We start from the raw sequence: 18,376 nt of genomic DNA, 5'->3' as shown, positions 1-18,376 counted from the left end.
GACAATGAGCAATATGAAAAAAATTAATTTCTTTGTAAAATAAAGCGCTTATGGTTTTTCAATTTGAAGTCCGTCAAATGTGCCCTTTAAAAGCGAGTGTTTCCTCTTTAAGTTAAAATACAAGAATATATAAACAATAGAGCTGAAGTAATAATAACAGTAAAAATAATTAAAAAAAGAAAAAAGCAAGGGGACACCTATCGTGATATATTAGTTTTGTAAATACTTGATGGTGTATATGCTTACGGCGCCAACTGGAAAACCTATTATACCTCAAACGAGATACTTTAGATATACTCCAGACTAATAGCTTGGGACTTAGACTTCCGTTACCGGATGTTTACCAACTGCTGAACTTTGCCATTAGCTCCCTATAAACCTCTTATTCAGGAGATATGTGTGTTTCAACACGTATTGGACAAGCCCATTTTGAACCTGTTTTCTAACAATTGATTATATTACTTTTCTCTTACTCTTACCTTTTTAGGGCACTAACCAAACAATATCGCATATACATCCACATATCGCCTAGCTATTGATGAGATCCCATTTCAGAGACAAGGTATTGAGGATGAATCAACCTTACACAAATAATAGATACTGTCTCCCAAACTAGCAACACATATGCCCTTCACAGTCCGATTACCACTGCTAGAGACCGCATTCCTGGCAAACACTTACCATCCATTAAACCCAAATAAACCTCCAGTTTGTTATGCAGAAACCTCAAACAGGATACTCGACATCTCTAACAGGCATACTGAGTGCTTTTCCTTAAGTTAAAGGTCAATACTACTCTTCTCTAGGGTGCTACTACCGAAGAAAGTTATTGTTGTTCCTATGGGCTCAAGTTTTCTTGAAACTTAGTATCCTTTTCCAGTACGCTAAATCTCCGCTTCGGGCTAAACAATAACAAACATTCTCACTGCAAAAATTACAGGCATTCACTGTTTGTTTATAATGTCGTTCGATTGAGAGACTACCGCTGCTTGATCTAGTAACAGCTATTACACTGTAACTAGAAGTCAGATCTTGGTCGCCTGGTTTATAAGGATCCTGCTTCCACTGATTCTCGAGCTGTTGAACTTCTCTTTGGTCTTGCTTATCGTAAATTTTGATCCCTCTAAGCTTAATTATATATAATACATATTTCTCACATAAGCACCATTACGTGGCTACATCAAGTCTACTGACCTACATACACTACTACTAGCTCCCTTTATAAGTGACAAAGTACTCTTCTTTTTTTTTCTGTTTTTTCAGCCCTTCACATTTTTATTCATTTTTCTATTACCTTTGTTTATCATTTTCCTATTTTGTTTTCCGTATTAAACAGATACAACGAAATCTCAAAATAATAAATAATAAGAAATTGTGAAAAATTAAGAAAATTATATATTGCCACAAAAGTACGATCTGAAAAATTTGAGAAAAGACAAAGCAACAAGCTTAGCTAGTATCTGGTTTCATATTTGAGTGTTAGAATTGCATTGAGATAATATTAGATTCCATTGAAGTTATATCTTTTCATACTTGATAATTGACATAGTTACAATTATAGAATTTTAGAAGTTATAAAAAAAATTTGGAAATTATTGAAGGTACATATTGTTTCCTTATTTATAATCGCATAATTCCCACCTTCCGTGTTTAATAATAATACCATCATTATGTCGTTAGCACCTTTACATAATAACGATCACAGATTGAACCTATATCCTAATGGAGCTACTAGAACTCCCGTGAAAAAAATTTCAACTCAAAATGGTAATAACAATAATAATACAAACAATAACTTGAAAAGCATTGAAACTCCAATAAGTAGGGCTAACCAAGAAGAAAAGGAGAATTATTATTCAAACTTACAACCTAATAAGAATAATAAGAGAACTGAAGAACATCTTTATGACCCTAATCAACAACAACAAAATATTAATATTCAAATTCAAAGCCAAAACCAGAACCAAAACCAGCAGCAGCAGCAGCAGCAACAACAACAACAACAGATGAGGCCAGCTACAAAAAAGAAGAAGGAAAAATTATCTTCTTTATGTAAAACACCTCCTTCTTTGATTAAGACAAGAGGAAGAGATTATAGAAGAGGTCAGTTCCTTGGTGAAGGTGGGTTTGCTCGTTGTTTCCAAATTAAAGATGAATCTGGGAAAATATTTGCTGCAAAGACTGTTGCCAAGATTTCTATCAAAACAGAAAAGACAAGAAGAAAATTATTATCTGAAATTCAAATTCATAAAAGTATGAAGCATCAAAACATTGTTCAATTCGTTGATTGTTTCGAAGATCACATTAATGTTTATATCCTTTTAGGTATGTGTCCTAATGGATCTCTAATGGAATTATTGAAAAAAAGAAAAATATTAACTGAGCCAGAAGTTCGTTTTTTCACAGTTCAAATTTGTGGTGCAATTAAATATATGCATTCAAGAAGAGTTATTCATAGAGATTTAAAATTAGGTAATATTTTTTTCGATGAAAATTATAATTTAAAAATTGGTGATTTTGGTCTTGCTGCTGTATTAGCCAACGATCGTGAAAGAAAATATACAGTTTGTGGTACACCTAATTATATTGCACCTGAAGTTCTTTTAGGTAAGCATTCTGGTCATTCATATGAAGTTGATATTTGGTCTATTGGTGTTATGATTTTTGCTTTATTGATTGGCAAACCACCTTTCCAAGCCAAAGATGTTAATACAATATATTCAAGAATTAAAAATAGTGAATATACATTCCCAATAAATAAATCGATATCTCAAGAGGCAAAGACATTAATTCAAGATATTTTAATTAATGATCCTATTGCAAGACCATCGATTAACGAAATTATGGAATACGTTTGGTTTAGAGGAACATTCCCATCAATGACTTCCAATACAGTTTTCACCGAAATTCCAGAATATGATCAATTTTTAACTCCAAATGAATCATTAAATAATTTTAGAAATTGTATGATACAATCAGGATTAATTCTACCTGACAATAAAGGCAATAATGGTACTATTTTATCTACAAACAATATTTCTAGTGCAGTTGATAATGAAATAACGAATGATTCTACTACTAATAAGATTTTACAATTAATTGAGAATGATTTAGAAAAATATAATCAACATACAATTTTACCATATTCGTTATCACCAGGAGGTACTAAGAATAAATATAAAGAAGTTATTGATATTGAAGCCCAAAGAAAATTGAATGATTTAGCCAGAGAGGCAAGACTTCGCAGAGCTCAACAAGCTAATGCCAAGAAACATTTAATTGCAAGTTCTACAAATCGAATTAATTGTGAAATATCTTTAAGAATTTTAGCCAGTGAATGTCATTTAACATTGAGTGGTATATTAGAAGCCGAAGCTCAAAAAAAAATGGGTGGATTACCACCATCAAGATTACCTAAAATTAAACACCCCATTGTTGTTACTAAATGGGTTGATTATTCAAATAAACATGGGTTTTCTTATCAATTATCCACTGAAGATATTGGTGTATTATTTAATAATGGTTCCACTATTTTAAGATTGGCAGATGCTGAAGAATTTTGGTATATTAATTATGATAAAAATGAAGGTTGGGTAGCCAGTCATTATTTATTAAATGAAAAACCCAATGAATTAATTAGACATTTAGAAGTTGTTGATTTTTTCACTAAATATATGAAATCTAATTTAAGTAGAGTGTCTACATTTATTAGAGAAGATTATCATAAAGATGATGTATTTTTAAGAAGATATACACGTTATAAAGATTTTGTTATGTTTGAATTAAGTGATGGTACATTTCAATTTAATTTTAAAGATCATCATAAATTTGCCATATCTGATGGTGGTAAATTAGTTACATATATTTCTCCTACACATGAAAGTTTAACTTATCCATTAATTGAAATATTAAAATTGGGAGAAATACCAGATTATTCTTCATGTAAATTTTTAGAAAAATTATCATTGATTAAAGAATCATTAAAAATCAAATCAAGCATTGTATCAATAAATGATGATACTGGTATGAAATAGGAGTGATGATGAAGAAGTAATCGAACAAACAAAAAATCGAACAAACAAAAATAGATTTATTTTTATGACATTTATTTGTCGAATTGTAATTGAAATTTAGGCAGGTCCTTTAAAATAGAAAAAATAGAGAAAGTTAGTGAGTAAATGAGTGAGAAAGAAAAATTCATACCATATTATCATGCACTTATATATATATATATATTTATGTTATTTATATATTTACAAATTAATATAATACCAATTTTGCATAATCATTATTATTATCGTGCTTCTACGATAGATCAGTATTGTCACATTTCTGTGAGGGAATCATTATCACAGTTCATAATTTTAATCATCATAATCTACACCAAAATCTTGTAAAGTCTCACCATAATCATTAGATTTGACTACCAATTCACCATCTTGGAAAGTAGAATTATTTGAATAATTTAATGGCCAAGGCAAGCATAATAGCATATCTTTTATATTATCATGAGTTTCATTATCATCCCAAATTGCAAATTCATTAATTTTATTATAGGAAGCAGTTAAGGGAGTATACCAAGGATTAAACCAAGATAATGGGTTTAATGACCCCATTGTAGTTGTGATATTATTGGAGAGGCCCAAATCATAGGGGAAATTTATTATAGAATGGAAAGAAGTATTCCAACGAGCACCATTTTGTAATGAACTAATTAATTTTTGAATCTTAGTAATGGAATCGGTGGATAATTTTTTATTATAAAAATTCAGCAAGTTTTCTAATAATTGAAGTTGTAAGGCTACTTTTGATGATTTGGATTGGAAATATTTATTTTCAATCATTTCAAATTGCCAATATTCGATTTGAGTCATTCCATTCCAAATTTGATTTTGAAGGGTCTTCAGTAGTAATAGTAGAACAGTTAACCAAACAAAGATCGTACCAGGGATCAATAAGGTGAGAATGATGATCTTATATTTTACATTTTGATAAAGATGGAATGGCGAATTTCTGTAAATATATAATTTGTAAGCTTGTTTAATTAATTGAGATAGTAAATTTGTAGTGGAAATGATAACCCAAGCTAGAAAACGAATGAAATGAGGATAATTTGTATAGCCTACACAATTCATCGTCCATGGACAATGATGATCCATCATAACGACACATGTATTGCAAGTTTTACAATGATGAGCTCTTGGTAATTTAATTTTTTTACATTTCTTACATGTCGTGGTGGGGAAAATATCATTTTCATTATTCATTACATCACTGATAAAAGATTGAGTTAAGGTGCTTGGAGCGGGAGTAGGAGGAGTCACGATGGCCAAATAGTATGAATAAGAGATCATAATCGCGGTAGTGAAATACCAAATGGTTTGATTAGTGGTTAACACATCTTGAAGAATGCCAAAATACGAGACAGTAGTAAGAGTGAAAATGATGCACGAAGGGATAGCCACCCCATACCATGGCCGTGAAAATTCAATCACCATCGACTTGAGGACTCTATTAACGATGAAGAATGTTGAGTGGCATATGATTGTGATAAAACTATACATATTTACATATATATATAAGCGCATACACATACATACTTATATAATATACTGTTGTCCAAACTCGCAACCCTAACTCGCAACCCTATTTGCAACCCTATTTCCCAGCCCTGACACCTCCACACCACAACCCTTACACCAATATTTTCCATCCTGACACCAGCACCCACACACCATTTGTAACCCTGCCCCAATTCTCGAATAACCCCGGATCACTGCATGTTCAACCCTAACCCCGCCACCCCCGCTTTTCGTGCTCGCTTCACGTTGCTATTTTCACTCTCGCTATTTTCGCGCTCGTTTCACTCTCGCCTCGTTTCGCCCTCCACGCTCCACGCTTCATACAAGCTTGTCGCTTATCTGGACAGCCCTCTGCTCTCCCTCTATATCATCAACTACTAGCAACAACTGCGCCATGTCCGACCTGCCCTCTATTAACAGCACTACCAGCATCTCAGACAACGTCGCCCTTAAGAACTATTACGAGAACTTGCTCTTCCGTAACGCTTCTGGTAAGTCGTTAAGTGGTGAGCAACGTGACCATGACAGGGGCGGCGAGCGACCTGATAAGCTCGACAACAGCAACAACAACAACAACCTCAAATTTGATAGAAATGACAGAACTCATGACTTTGTCAAGAATCATCCGGACTTTATCACTGGTTGGGACAATCCTGTTGTTACCGCCAATGCTAATGCTATAGCACAGACCTTGCCATCTGGTATAACTCCGGGCATCCCTTCTGGTATAACATCTGGTATTTCTTCAGGTCTTCCTTCTTCGGGGCTACCTTCTGGAATCTCCAGTGTCTCTTCTGGTATCTCATCGGGTCTTACTCTCAATTTCCCAGACCGTCGTTCTTCTTACATTTCAGATTCTCTAATTGCCTCTCATAGCACTTCTCATAACACTTCACCATTTTATCCATATTACACACCAGTTAATAACAATAGCAATAATAATCCGTTACAAAACTCGTTACTTCAGAATACTTCGACACAAAATTCCTTGACAGGTCCGTCTCTTCAGAACACTTCATCATCGCTTTACCCGCCAACCACTGCTTCTGCTGCCGCACCTAATACTGCTACAAATAATGCCACACCTAATACTGGGTCTACTGCGTCTGCGGCGTCTAGTATTGCCTCTACTAACACCCCTACTCCTGTGTCGGCACCACCTACTCGTTCCCGTAGAAATACTCAGCCATATCTTTCCAAGAATCAACAATATCTAACCACAAAGACTAACCCACTGACGTCTTTACCCTTGGATAATGGTCTTATACTGTTAAATAATAATTATATCATCACGTCTAACGATCTCTTGTCGTTATACAAGAATTATTCATTACAATATTTTTCCATGGATTTGGTCACTGATTATATTGACTCGTTGAAATTGTCTATTTCCACTAATGCCAATTTCCATGTCAAATTGAATAAATTCATTCAATATTTAATAGAATGCAATTCCAATAATCAAGATTATAAACCTTTGGCCTTAGTCACTTTGAAAAATGGGAAGTTGGAATTATTATCCACCCCCAAAGATACTAAACTGATAATGAAACGTTATGATTTAATCATCATTGATGGTGATCGTGGTAAAGATTTGGCTATGGTTGTGGAACCAACTTTAGATTTCAAACTAGCCATTCTTTTAAATTTCTTGAAGAAAAAAATCCATTTTGATTCTTTAATTACTAATAAATTAGATCATATTCAAAACACTTTATTTATAAACTATATTTTCGAACAAAAGGAATTGAAATTTTATGATTTAAAAGAACTGACTCAATTAATCATTCCTTCTAAACAAGTTTTAAGATTTGCAACTCCTTGGGAAGTCACCAATAATTTGAAAAATAAATATAACGATGAATTAAAGGCTTTACAATTCGCTAAATTGAAATTATCGAACAATTCAAATTTGAATATTCAATTGTTAAATTCAGAATTCCAATTCGATCATAAAAAACTAACGTTTTATTATTTATGCAATGAAAGAAATGATTTCAGAGATTTGATTAAAGAATTGTTCAAATTCTATAAGACAAGAATTTGGTTATGTGCAATACCAAACAATTTAAATATCCAAGTCTCCTTTATGGAAAATATGCAGAATTTCCAAATAGGTGTCTACAAGCAATTGACTACTGATCTTTTCGATTATTAAATTTAGTCTTATTACGTTATTGTCCTATTACGTTATTACCTTATTACGTTATTGCGTTTATTTATTTTTCTTCCTTTTTATCTTAATCTGCTCCACTCTTTTATTTTTTTCTTCCTTCCCTCTACTTATTTACTTTATTTACTTATTTGTATAGACATGTATAGACTATGTATGATAACCCAATGCAAATCAACTGCAATAGTTTCCCTTCAAATCTGGCTTCTTAATTTTAAGTGCCGAGAAGTTCCGGAATATTTTTGCCAATATTTTTCATAAGGCAAGACAAGTCCAGAAAACTTGGCTCGACCATAATATGAATTCAACTCACCTTCTAATGATAATAGCTCTCGTTTAAAAAAAATTAGAAAATTTTTCCATTTCCTAGTTCTCCCTTGTTACTCTTGATAGAGAGAAATAGATCTGTGCCTATACATAAATGGTAATACTATATAGAGAGTTCAATTATTTATTTTCAGCATAAAAGAAATTAACGGCCAATAAATCATTGATGCCATTTTCTTTAATCCATTTATCAACACCAACACCTTGTTCATTATAGCCCCAACATATATAGTTTTCAACTTTCTTCAAAGTTTCACCCTTAACATTTTGATCAAATAATAAAAAGATGTAACGATGTTTACCAGCGCCCTTTGGTGGGCCAGGACCGATGTATGAGTTCATAACAGTACCATTGATTGGTTTGCCTGGGATTAACTCTACATCACACTCAATCATATGGCAAACTTCAGAATATTTCTTATCTGTTCTACTTGGAGCATCTGGGTCAGTCATGATTAAAATGAATTTCTTATTTTCATAAGTAAAAGAGGAATTGGCATTAGGGTTAAATACAATTGTTGGTCTAGCAGAAGAGTTTTCTGGAGTAATATCATTACCTAATAGGACTTTGTCCCCATTTGGATAAGTGATATCTAAAGTACCTTTGAATTGAGTAGTTTTAAATTCAACTGGCAAGACATCTGGAATAATTTCTGACTCTTCCAAAGCAGGTAAGATTAAGTTACTCATGAGTTCTTGGCTTTTTTCAATTGACTTTGGGAAGGAAAAAGATCTAGCACGAATAAAATTTTTAACTGACTTTTTATTTTATTTATTTTGTATATATATCTACGTATATCTGTTATTAAGGAACAACTCATCAAGAATTCTAGTTGAATTGTAGAATTTTGGCTGAGTAAGACATCTACTGAACTTTCTTATTGTCGCAACCAAATCAGGTAATTCCATCGGACATTTACGGGAGATGTAGGGAAATCTCGGAAAAACTTGCATTAATTGTGATTAATGGAGTAATTACAAGAGGAATATTTTCCATAATAAAAAGTCTATCAATATAATGTATATTTTAATGTAATTAAGCAAACAAAAGAGAAAAAAGCATACCACTAGAAGCATTGATTTATTGTGTAAATATCAATTTAGTAGAGTATATTTCAAATCATTATCACACTAGCGTTTTAAACCAATTGTTTTTTTTACTTTTTTTCAAATCTCATGAACATGCGTAAAATAAACTCTAATAGTTTGAATGCTTAAATGTTTGGCTACACTTTATATAGACAAAGTATAATTGGTCCCAGAATAAACTCAAACAATTATCTACATTCAGAAATTCGTATCAAGCTATTTACGTCATTAATATGGCAGAAAACCCTGGTCAAGTTGTTGGGTTAGTTCAATCCTCCAGTAGGGCTCTGTCACGTGAACTATTTTTTTCTAGCTGTGGCGCACTGTGGCGCGCTGTGCCTTAGAATTTTTCATCTCATTTTTTTCATTTTTCTATTACCGCTTGTGCTGACAAAAATGGCGTGCCACGGTCTTATCTACGTAACACGCGATGAGCTCGTTTCTTGTTCTTCATGTGCCAGTTGTGTGTGTGTGTGTGTGTGTGGTGGACATAATTTTACACAGGTTTTTAAACACGACGCCAGACTGCTAAAAACTCAGGTACAAACATATAAATACAGTGGGATATTAAAAATTTCAAAAACGACAATTTTCATTCGTTTACTAAGTAGTGCTTATTATTATTGTTATATAAAGGGCTAATAACCAAACAACCAAAACCTACTCAATTAGTTGAAAAATTAAAAATAAAAAATGGCAGGTACTTTCTTATTTACTTCTGAATCCGTCGGTGAAGGTCACCCAGATAAGATTTGTGATCAAGTTTCTGATGCTATTTTAGATGCTTGTTTGAAAGAAGATCCTTTATCCAAGGTTGCTTGTGAAACTGCCGCCAAGACTGGTATGATTATGGTTTTCGGTGAAATTACCACCAGAGCTAAATTGGATTACCAAAAGATTGTTAGAGATACTATTAAGCAAATTGGTTACGACGATTCTGCTAAAGGTTTCGATTACAAGACCTGTAACGTTTTGGTTGCCATTGAACAACAATCTCCAGATATTGCTCAAGGTTTGAAATTGGATCAAGCTTTAGAATCCTTGGGTGCTGGTGATCAAGGTATCATGTTTGGTTATGCCACTGATGAAACTCCAGAAGGTTTACCATTGACCATTCTGTTGGCCCACAAATTGAACATGGTTATGGCTGATGCTAGAAGAGATGGTTCTTTACCATGGTTAAGACCAGACACCAAGACCCAAGTTACTGTTGAATACAAAGATGACAACGGTAGATGGGTTCCAATCAGAATTGATACCATTGTTGTTTCTGCTCAACATGCAGATGACATTACCACTGAAGACTTGAGAGCCAAGATTAAGACTGAAATCATCGACAAGGTTTGTCCAGCTCATATGTTGGATGAAAACACCAAATACTACATCCAACCATCTGGTAGATTCGTTATCGGTGGTCCACAAGGTGATGCTGGTTTAACTGGTAGAAAGATTATTGTCGATGCTTACGGTGGTGCTTCTTCTGTTGGTGGTGGTGCTTTCTCCGGTAAGGATTACTCCAAGGTCGACAGATCTGCTGCTTATGCTGCTAGATGGGTTGCCAAGTCCTTACTTGCCGCTGGCTTATGTAAGAGAGTCCAAGTTCAATTCTCTTATGCTATTGGTATTGCTGAACCATTATCTTTACACGTTGAAACTTATGGTACTGCCACTGTTCCAGATGAAGAAATCATTAGAATTATTAACAAGAACTTCGATTTAAGACCAGGTGTTTTAGTTAAAGAATTAGACTTAGCTAGACCAATCTACTTACCAACTGCTTCTTACGGTCATTTCACCAACCAATCATACCCATGGGAACAACCAAAGAAATTGGTCTTATAAGGTTGGCATAGCATTAGTCCATGACAATTATTAATTCATTCATCGTTTTCTAACTACTATACAATCTATAAACTTTCCTATGTAAATTCATTCATGTAAAATAATCTAATAAATCATCATCGCTATACGTTTTTTATAAACTCTTTTGGGATACAAATGATACAAGATTAAATGTTTTAGAAACAAGCGAAAAGTGGATGTGTTTTTCAATAGAATTTATTATATCTTATCATGCAAGGGTTGTTTATAATTTAATAGGTCAAGGAAATATAGAATAATATTGGTTTATAATATACTTCAATCCCAATTTTTGAATTTTCTAATTCAGATTTTAGATTTTAATGAAATAATATTAATCTCTTAAATCTCAAAAATGCCGATAAAAAAAAATGCTAATTCAAAGTAAAGTAATTTTTACGGCCTTATCGTGATTATCTAAAGATTGTCGTAGATTTAGCCTGATATGGATCTACCACAAAGATATATAATACAATCAAATAATATATATCACATGACTCTAATTTTAGCGGGAAAAATAAAATAATTGCTTTCAACCAGATTCGAACTGATGATCTCCACATTACTAGTGTGGCGCCTTACCAACTTGGCCATGAAAGCTGTTTTTTCGAAAATTTAGAAAATTATAGTGCTTTACGTCGTATGAAACCCTATAAGTAATCATGTAAGCTGTTGATAATAAAATTATAGAAAGTAGTTATTGCTGGAAAATAATATAATTATTTTCTAAGTATTTCGTAAAAAGACATTTTTATCAAGTGTTTAATTTTCACATGCCTGTTTTATGGTTCATAATTAAGGTATTAGTTAAATAAGGGAAATGTTCTTTAAAGTTAAAGAACAATTATCAATGGAGCTTGTTTTAGCTTACTATATAAAGAGCATATTTTGTAAATAAATATAGATGTTTATAGAGTATGTAAAAGAAGTCATCCAAAATTACATCAAAATACATTATTAAATAATATCAGACTCTCTTCAATTCCAGTAGTTATAGACTGAACAATGGATAAATTCTACCAAGAGAAGTATGAGAAAGTAAATAGTTTAATATTTAGTGTTAATTTAACCATTTAATAACATGAATTTTTTGAAAAGTAAAAAATTCAAATATATTTGTTTTTAACTTTGTAATTCAACTAAACTTAAAAATTATCCTAATAATTTTCAATTACTTACATATTTGAAAATAAACTAATCTTTACGTGAATTTGAGGTATAAGTTGCTAGATATTTATGGTCTTTATACATAAAACAGTATACCTCACGTTGCTAATGAAAATCCCAATTAGATAATTTATTGCTACTAATTTAAGAGCACCATGTAGATTATACATGAGGTACTAAGCATGAAAAGCACGTAACCTTTGTAATGTTAATTAGGTGAAAAATTTTTTACTTATAGACGGCGATGAATTGACTTCTCTTGTCCAAAAAAAAAAATGTATAAATTGCCAATATTTCAGTTGACATCTAATCTTTATATATTTTCTTTAATTTTAATTCCTACTCAAAAGGGTAGGAGGTTTCTATACTATAAAATACTTACTAAAAATAAAAGAATTATTCTCTTAATTAGGACTAACAGCAATACTAATATTAAGGATTCAATTGTCGTACAAAAGTAAATTAAATAATTCAAAGTTTACTAAAGAGCATTAAGTTTGGCTCTTATCCAAACTACATGTATGTTGAAAATGAATGTTAATAAATATAATAGGTCTTTATGCGTAAACAAGTAATAATTACTAGTTTAGGAATAATAGAAGAGTATGATGTACAAATAATAATACTAATAAAATCCCAATTAGATAATCCATGTGTCATAAGATTAACTATTAAAGTAAATGATGTGTCATAATATTATATATCAAATTATAATTATCATGATATACTAATCAGGTAAACTAAGTGAAAATATTTTCATTAGGTATAGAACATAAATTGGCACTTCTCGTCCAACATTGAAACGTATAAATAGCCTGCATAAATTCGTTTATAAGTTTGTATTTCTTATATTTATTTTTATATATTTTATTCCTACTCAGAAGGGTAGGAGGTTTCTATAATATAACTTTACTATTAACAACAGAATTATTCTCTAAATAATGTCGGACTCTAATATTAATACAACTTATACTTCGGATAAATGTAAATGATAATATGAACCATTTATTTTGCTCTCTGCTATAATAAGAGTTGTAATAGATATAAATAAATACATTTTGCAAGATATCAATAGAAACAGATACATAACCATTATTAATATAAAATAGTATTAACGAATAACAGATATATGGGATAGATCTCCTATAGTTAGCCATCTGCTCTATTATTTTTGTTATCAGAAGTAGAATAAAGAGTATTAAGAAATATGTTGCATAGTCATTGTTGTATACCTATTTATCAAAGTCTCCAGTATATAGACGAAAAAGTTCCAATTATTAGCCCACATAAAAAAAAAAGATACTTTTTCTAAATATAAAAGTTAGGTAGAATGTTCACATAATAATAATGATAATAACAAGGTTATATGAAAGCGTTATTAAGGACATAAAAAGTAGATTGTGATGAGGTCAAATTTAGTTCATTATTTATAAGGTGCATTTTTTTCTTCTACTATATTCCACAATTTAACGTCAGAACCATTTTTCATTGCCATTGCCACATCACTTCTTGGTTCTCTGACATCACCATAAGGAACCACGTAAGCACCTTGGTCCTTTACGGTTAATTTAGGAGAAAGAGCAGCGTACAATTCTGTGTACGCACCATGCTCACCATCATAGCAAAATTTATTAATAATAGTTCTCATAATCCAATTATTTTTTTGAACTGACTCTAAATTAGTCTTTAAATTACCTGGATAGACAGATACAGAAACACATCCAACATCTTCTACCAATTTCTTGTTAACAGTAGCCCATGCATGTGCTTGCAAAACATTTGCAGCTTTAGTTTGACCATATAAGGTAAAGGCAGGTGGCCTTTCTGCAACAGGTGTTTTTTCAAAGCCTGGATCTTCCCAGTGGATACCATATTCTGGGAACCCAGATAGATGGGCCCCTGAAGCTACCCAAACAATTCTTTTCAATGGATCATCCTTCTTCAAGAATAATGGATCTAAGAAGGATTGTAATAGTTGTGGACCCATAACATTAACTTGGAAGATAGCTTCAATCCCTTGCTTAGAAGTTTCAGTATTGATTAGAGGCATAATACCTGCATTATGAATAATGATATTCAATGGTTTGCCTTTCAATATTTCTTTAATCTTTAGACCCACAGGTTTGACGTTAGCCAAATCCAAGAAATCACAACCACTCACAGTTGTTATAGATCCCTTTGAATCTGGAAATTCTTTGACTATCTTATCCTTTGCAACTTCACCTTTTGATTCGCTTCTAACCACAGAGATGACATTACAATTTTTCTCATATAAGAATCGCATTGTATGGAAACCAATCCCTGAGTTAGAACCAGTAACAATTGCTGTCTTGCCAGATAAATCTGGATAATCTTTTGGCAAGAAAGTTGGCTTGATTGGGAAAAAACCGTAGTAATAACCCTTTATGTATTCTCTTCTTGTATAAACTGGTGCTGGCTCAGTCATTGTATATTATAGCTTTAGAAATAAATTGGTATAATCTTCTTTTATTTAATTTGCTAACCTTGTAACTAAATTTTGCTTCCAGTAAGAATTTTTAAAAACTGAAAACAGGGGGCCATCAAATCTCATCTTATATATAGATATTGTTAAAGATTGAACGGAATAGGTTAGATATTTCAAGTTTTTCCGCGATAACTAAATGAATCAGAATATCCCGAGTGGGAAAACTCGGCATTTAGCATTTAACAACAGAAAAAAACGACTAAGGGTTTTAATGACTCTAAGGTTGCCTTATTCTGGACGAATTGCCGTTGTCTTGACTTGGAAAGGGGTTGCTATTAATATTTAATAGTAGAATTTATTGGATCACCACTCTTCTAATAGATTTTCACCCATCTACCTTGCAACCAATAATTATATTTTTGGAATGTGTATTAATATTAAAATATCAATCAATACCATGATAAATGTGAGATATTGTATAACTATATGAATATTAAATATCGCAGCGGCATATATATTTATCGATACTCGTAGAAAATTTGTGTATATTAAAAAAAAAAATGAAAGAACGTTATATAATTAATCTTAGATGTTGAATACAATCTAAAATTTAACGGCACTACCGTTTTTGCATATCTCATCTTGAATTAGTATTTTTATATAAGAAATTATGCGGCCACTCTGCTCTTTGAAAGTTAACTTTTTCTCCAATGACTGAATATTAGTTTAATGCAACCCGAACTTAATTAAGATGAATAGTCTAAGTGTTCCCATTCTATATGCCCTTGCTCAGTTACTTTTTTCTTAATCATATATTGTTTATGAATTTGATACTTATCTTTCTGATTGCTAATTACATTTACAATTGAATGTTAGTTTAATGATATTAGTCTTGCATGTCCTTTATAGATCTGAACATAAGACTCGATAATTTTGTAACTGCTAAAGTACGCTATATCTTAGTTCCATATTTTTTTACCTGATAAACTTAGTTTCGTAAGGTATGCTTAGAAAAAGAGAGATATTGTTCTTAAAGACCAATGCTTGACTTATGTTGGATAAAATGAGTTCAATACTGAGTGAGTTTTAGTTAACCAGACTGCTTCCTCCCGCTCCTTCCCCAGTTAAATCATCAAACAATCAAAATGTCTATAATTGGGAATCGAAGAATAGTCATATAAAGTATGCAGATATGGTGTTTAAGATGAAGAATATCAGAATATACTTACATCGTTTCTTTTGTAAAATCCCGAATCCAATCCTCAATAAGATTCCAAAACCTCATATATGTTCCGTCTTCTAACGCCGTTTCTAACTCTTCTCTTGGCTTTTCAAAATGACCAAAAGGTACGATGTAACTACCTTGATTTTCCGTAGTTAATTGAGGTGATAATGCTGCATATAATTCATTATATGCTCCATAAATACCATCTTTAGAAAATAATGAAAATGGTTTGCTTTTCAGCCAGTCATGATCTCTATGTAAATCAGTAGTTAAATTTCCTGGATAAACAGTAACGGAAACACATTCAAGCTTATTAACTAATTTTTGATGTTTTTCAGCCCAAGCCTTCGCTTGCATTATATTACCGTCTTTTGTTTGACCATATATTGTTAATGAAGACGGTCTTTTCTGTGTATTGGAGTTATTTTTGTGATTGTCAAACGTATGATCGTAATCAATGAAAAAATTATCGTACTCTGACCCACCTAATAGTTGTGAACTTCCTGAAACCCATACAATTCTCTTCAATGAAACATCATCTCTTTTTAAAAATAAAGGATCAAGATAGTGCTGGAAAAGCTGAGGAACCATAATATTGATTTGGAAAACAGATTCAATCCCTTGTTTCGATTCTTTTTCACTTTTTCTTAATTTCGTCAAGCCAGAATTGTGAATGATGATATTTACTGCTTTGCCGTTTAAAATAGTTTTAATTTTATCACAAATAGGCTTAATTAAAGTTAAGTCTAATACATCAAACATTCCAATAATAGTTAATGATCCATTTGATTGAGGATATTCTTTTGTTATTTTCTTTTTCATGGAATCAGCCAAAGATTGAGATTTTACAATAGCTATTACATTACAATCCTTTGAAAATAATAGCTTAACAACATTCGAACCAACAGCAGAATTTGGACTAATAACTATTGCAGTTTTGTTAGTTAAATTTGGATAGTGTTCTGGCAAATAAAAAGGCTTGTTTGGTATAAAACCATAGTAAAAATCTTTAAACAAAGGTATTTTCGAAAACGGTGCAATCGGCTCTGTCATATCCAGAATGTAGAAAGTAAAAGTGCATTACTTTGACTTCATATTCAAAGTACAAACAAATAGAGGGTGTCCAATAATTAATGCCCTTTAATATTAGTTCGGAGTATTGGGTGGACATCGGAATAAAATTTAGGGGAAACCCTTCTTTTTCCATAATAACGAAATTTTATGAAGTCTAGATTAATTTTAATTATTTGAGGGAAAAAATATTACTATAAAACTAACGAAAGTGTGCTAAGAAAAATGGTAAATAAGGAAATAAATATATAATTGTTATATAACAAATGACATATAAAAATAAGTAAAAAATGGGGAAACTAGATTTTTGGGTGTTTATTTGAATTTGGCAATCATTTCTTCAACCATTTCCCAAAATTTAAGATCAGTACCGTTTTTCAAACCAGCAACCAAATCAGCTCTTGGTGGTTGAATTTCACCAAATGGCACAACATAGGCGCCTTGATCTTTGATAGTCAATTCTGGAGACAATGCAGAGTATAATTCGGAGTACGCACCGTAGATACCATCCCAAAATACATAAGTACTAGCTTTTCTCAGAAGCCAGTTCCAATCTCTTTGTAAGTCAGTATTCAAATTCCCTGGATATACAGAAGTAGAAACACAGCCGATTTCTTCGACAATCTTCTTATTGACAGTAGCCCAAGCCTTAGCCTGCATAATATTACCAGCCTTGGATTGACCATATAGAGTGTTAGCAGATGGTCTTTGTTCAACTGGAACTTTTAAGAAGCATGGATCTTCCCAGTTAATACCATATTCTGGGAAACCCAATAAATGTGCACCTGAAGAAACCCAAACAATTCTTTTTAAGTCATCATCTTTCTTCAAATATAATGGATCTAAGAAGGATTGTAATAGTTGTGGACCCAATACATTAGTCTGGAACATAGCTTCATAACCTTGTTTAGAAGTACCTAAATTGTTACTAGCCATTAAACCAGCATTGTGGATGATTATACTAATTGGCTTACCTTTCAAAACTTCCTTTATCTTCAATCCAACTGCTTTGATGTTGGCTAAATCTAAGAAATCACAACCACTGACAACAGTGATAGAACCCTTAGAAGTAGGAATTTCCTTTAAAATTTGTTCTTTAGCAGCTTCACCCTTGGATTGAGTTCTGACCACAGAGATCACATTACAGTTCTTTTCATATAATAAACGCATAACATGTAAACCAATACCAGTATTAGAACCGGTGACAATAGCAGTCTTACCAGTCAAATCAGGATAGTCGGTAGGAAGAAACTTTGGCTTATTTGGTCTAAAACCATAATATATATCCTTCAATACTTGAATTCTAGAGTATGATGGAGCTGGTTCAGTCATTATGATTAGTGGTTGTTTATAATTTTTAACTTAAGATAGTTTGGTAGAGTAGTCTCTTATAAGAGGAAAATGAAAAGAGAGTATTGAAAAAATGGTAAATGATA

General features: G+C 32.1%; 8 protein-coding genes and 1 non-coding gene across 9 annotated transcripts; 3 read left to right on the top strand and 6 right to left on the bottom strand.

Annotated features, from left to right (window-relative positions):
- Window positions 1-1,670: 1,670 nt before the first annotated feature.
- Window positions 1,671-4,034, top strand: CDC5 (polo kinase CDC5; the record flags this gene model as incomplete). Its single annotated transcript, XM_004178364.1, has 1 exon — window positions 1,671-4,034. The coding sequence occupies one exon, from the start codon at window positions 1,671-1,673 to the stop codon at window positions 4,032-4,034; it is 2,364 nt and encodes a 787-aa protein (XP_004178412.1).
- A 330-nt stretch (window positions 4,035-4,364) lies between these two features.
- PFA4 (palmitoyltransferase PFA4) lies at window positions 4,365-5,498 on the bottom strand (the record flags this gene model as incomplete). The annotated part of the gene is made up of 1 exon (XM_004178363.1): window positions 4,365-5,498. The coding sequence occupies one exon, from the start codon at window positions 5,496-5,498 to the stop codon at window positions 4,365-4,367; it is 1,134 nt and encodes a 377-aa protein (XP_004178411.1).
- Window positions 5,499-5,976: 478 nt separating this feature from the next.
- On the top strand, window positions 5,977-7,740 carry TBLA0B00470 (uncharacterized protein; the record flags this gene model as incomplete). Its single annotated transcript, XM_004178362.1, has 1 exon — window positions 5,977-7,740. One exon carries the CDS (start codon window positions 5,977-5,979, stop codon window positions 7,738-7,740), a length of 1,764 nt encoding a protein of 587 aa, XP_004178410.1.
- Window positions 7,741-8,202: 462 nt separating this feature from the next.
- Window positions 8,203-8,772, bottom strand: TBLA0B00460 (YbhB/YbcL family Raf kinase inhibitor-like protein; the record flags this gene model as incomplete). The annotated part of the gene is made up of 1 exon (XM_004178361.1): window positions 8,203-8,772. One exon carries the CDS (start codon window positions 8,770-8,772, stop codon window positions 8,203-8,205), a length of 570 nt encoding a protein of 189 aa, XP_004178409.1.
- A 1,092-nt stretch (window positions 8,773-9,864) lies between these two features.
- TBLA0B00450 (methionine adenosyltransferase) lies at window positions 9,865-11,013 on the top strand (the record flags this gene model as incomplete). The annotated part of the gene is made up of 1 exon (XM_004178360.1): window positions 9,865-11,013. One exon carries the CDS (start codon window positions 9,865-9,867, stop codon window positions 11,011-11,013), a length of 1,149 nt encoding a protein of 382 aa, XP_004178408.1.
- A 545-nt stretch (window positions 11,014-11,558) lies between these two features.
- On the bottom strand, window positions 11,559-11,631 carry TBLA0Btrna13T. The gene has a single exon. It is a non-coding gene; the product is annotated as a tRNA-Thr (tRNA).
- A 1,990-nt stretch (window positions 11,632-13,621) lies between these two features.
- TBLA0B00440 (uncharacterized protein) lies at window positions 13,622-14,644 on the bottom strand (the record flags this gene model as incomplete). Its single annotated transcript, XM_004178359.1, has 1 exon — window positions 13,622-14,644. One exon carries the CDS (start codon window positions 14,642-14,644, stop codon window positions 13,622-13,624), a length of 1,023 nt encoding a protein of 340 aa, XP_004178407.1.
- Window positions 14,645-15,869: 1,225 nt separating this feature from the next.
- TBLA0B00430 (uncharacterized protein) lies at window positions 15,870-16,922 on the bottom strand (the record flags this gene model as incomplete). Its single annotated transcript, XM_004178358.1, has 1 exon — window positions 15,870-16,922. One exon carries the CDS (start codon window positions 16,920-16,922, stop codon window positions 15,870-15,872), a length of 1,053 nt encoding a protein of 350 aa, XP_004178406.1.
- A 333-nt stretch (window positions 16,923-17,255) lies between these two features.
- Window positions 17,256-18,272, bottom strand: TBLA0B00420 (uncharacterized protein; the record flags this gene model as incomplete). The annotated part of the gene is made up of 1 exon (XM_004178357.1): window positions 17,256-18,272. One exon carries the CDS (start codon window positions 18,270-18,272, stop codon window positions 17,256-17,258), a length of 1,017 nt encoding a protein of 338 aa, XP_004178405.1.
- Between the last annotated feature and the right edge of the window lie 104 nt (window positions 18,273-18,376).

The sequence above is a fragment of the Henningerozyma blattae genome, chromosome 2, assembly GCF_000315915.1.
Source record: "Henningerozyma blattae CBS 6284 chromosome 2, complete genome".
In the NCBI taxonomy this organism is placed as follows: domain Eukaryota; kingdom Fungi; phylum Ascomycota; class Saccharomycetes; order Saccharomycetales; family Saccharomycetaceae; genus Henningerozyma; species Henningerozyma blattae.
Note: the sequence above shows the minus strand (reverse complement) of the source record. Positions and strands in the feature narration are given on the sequence as shown.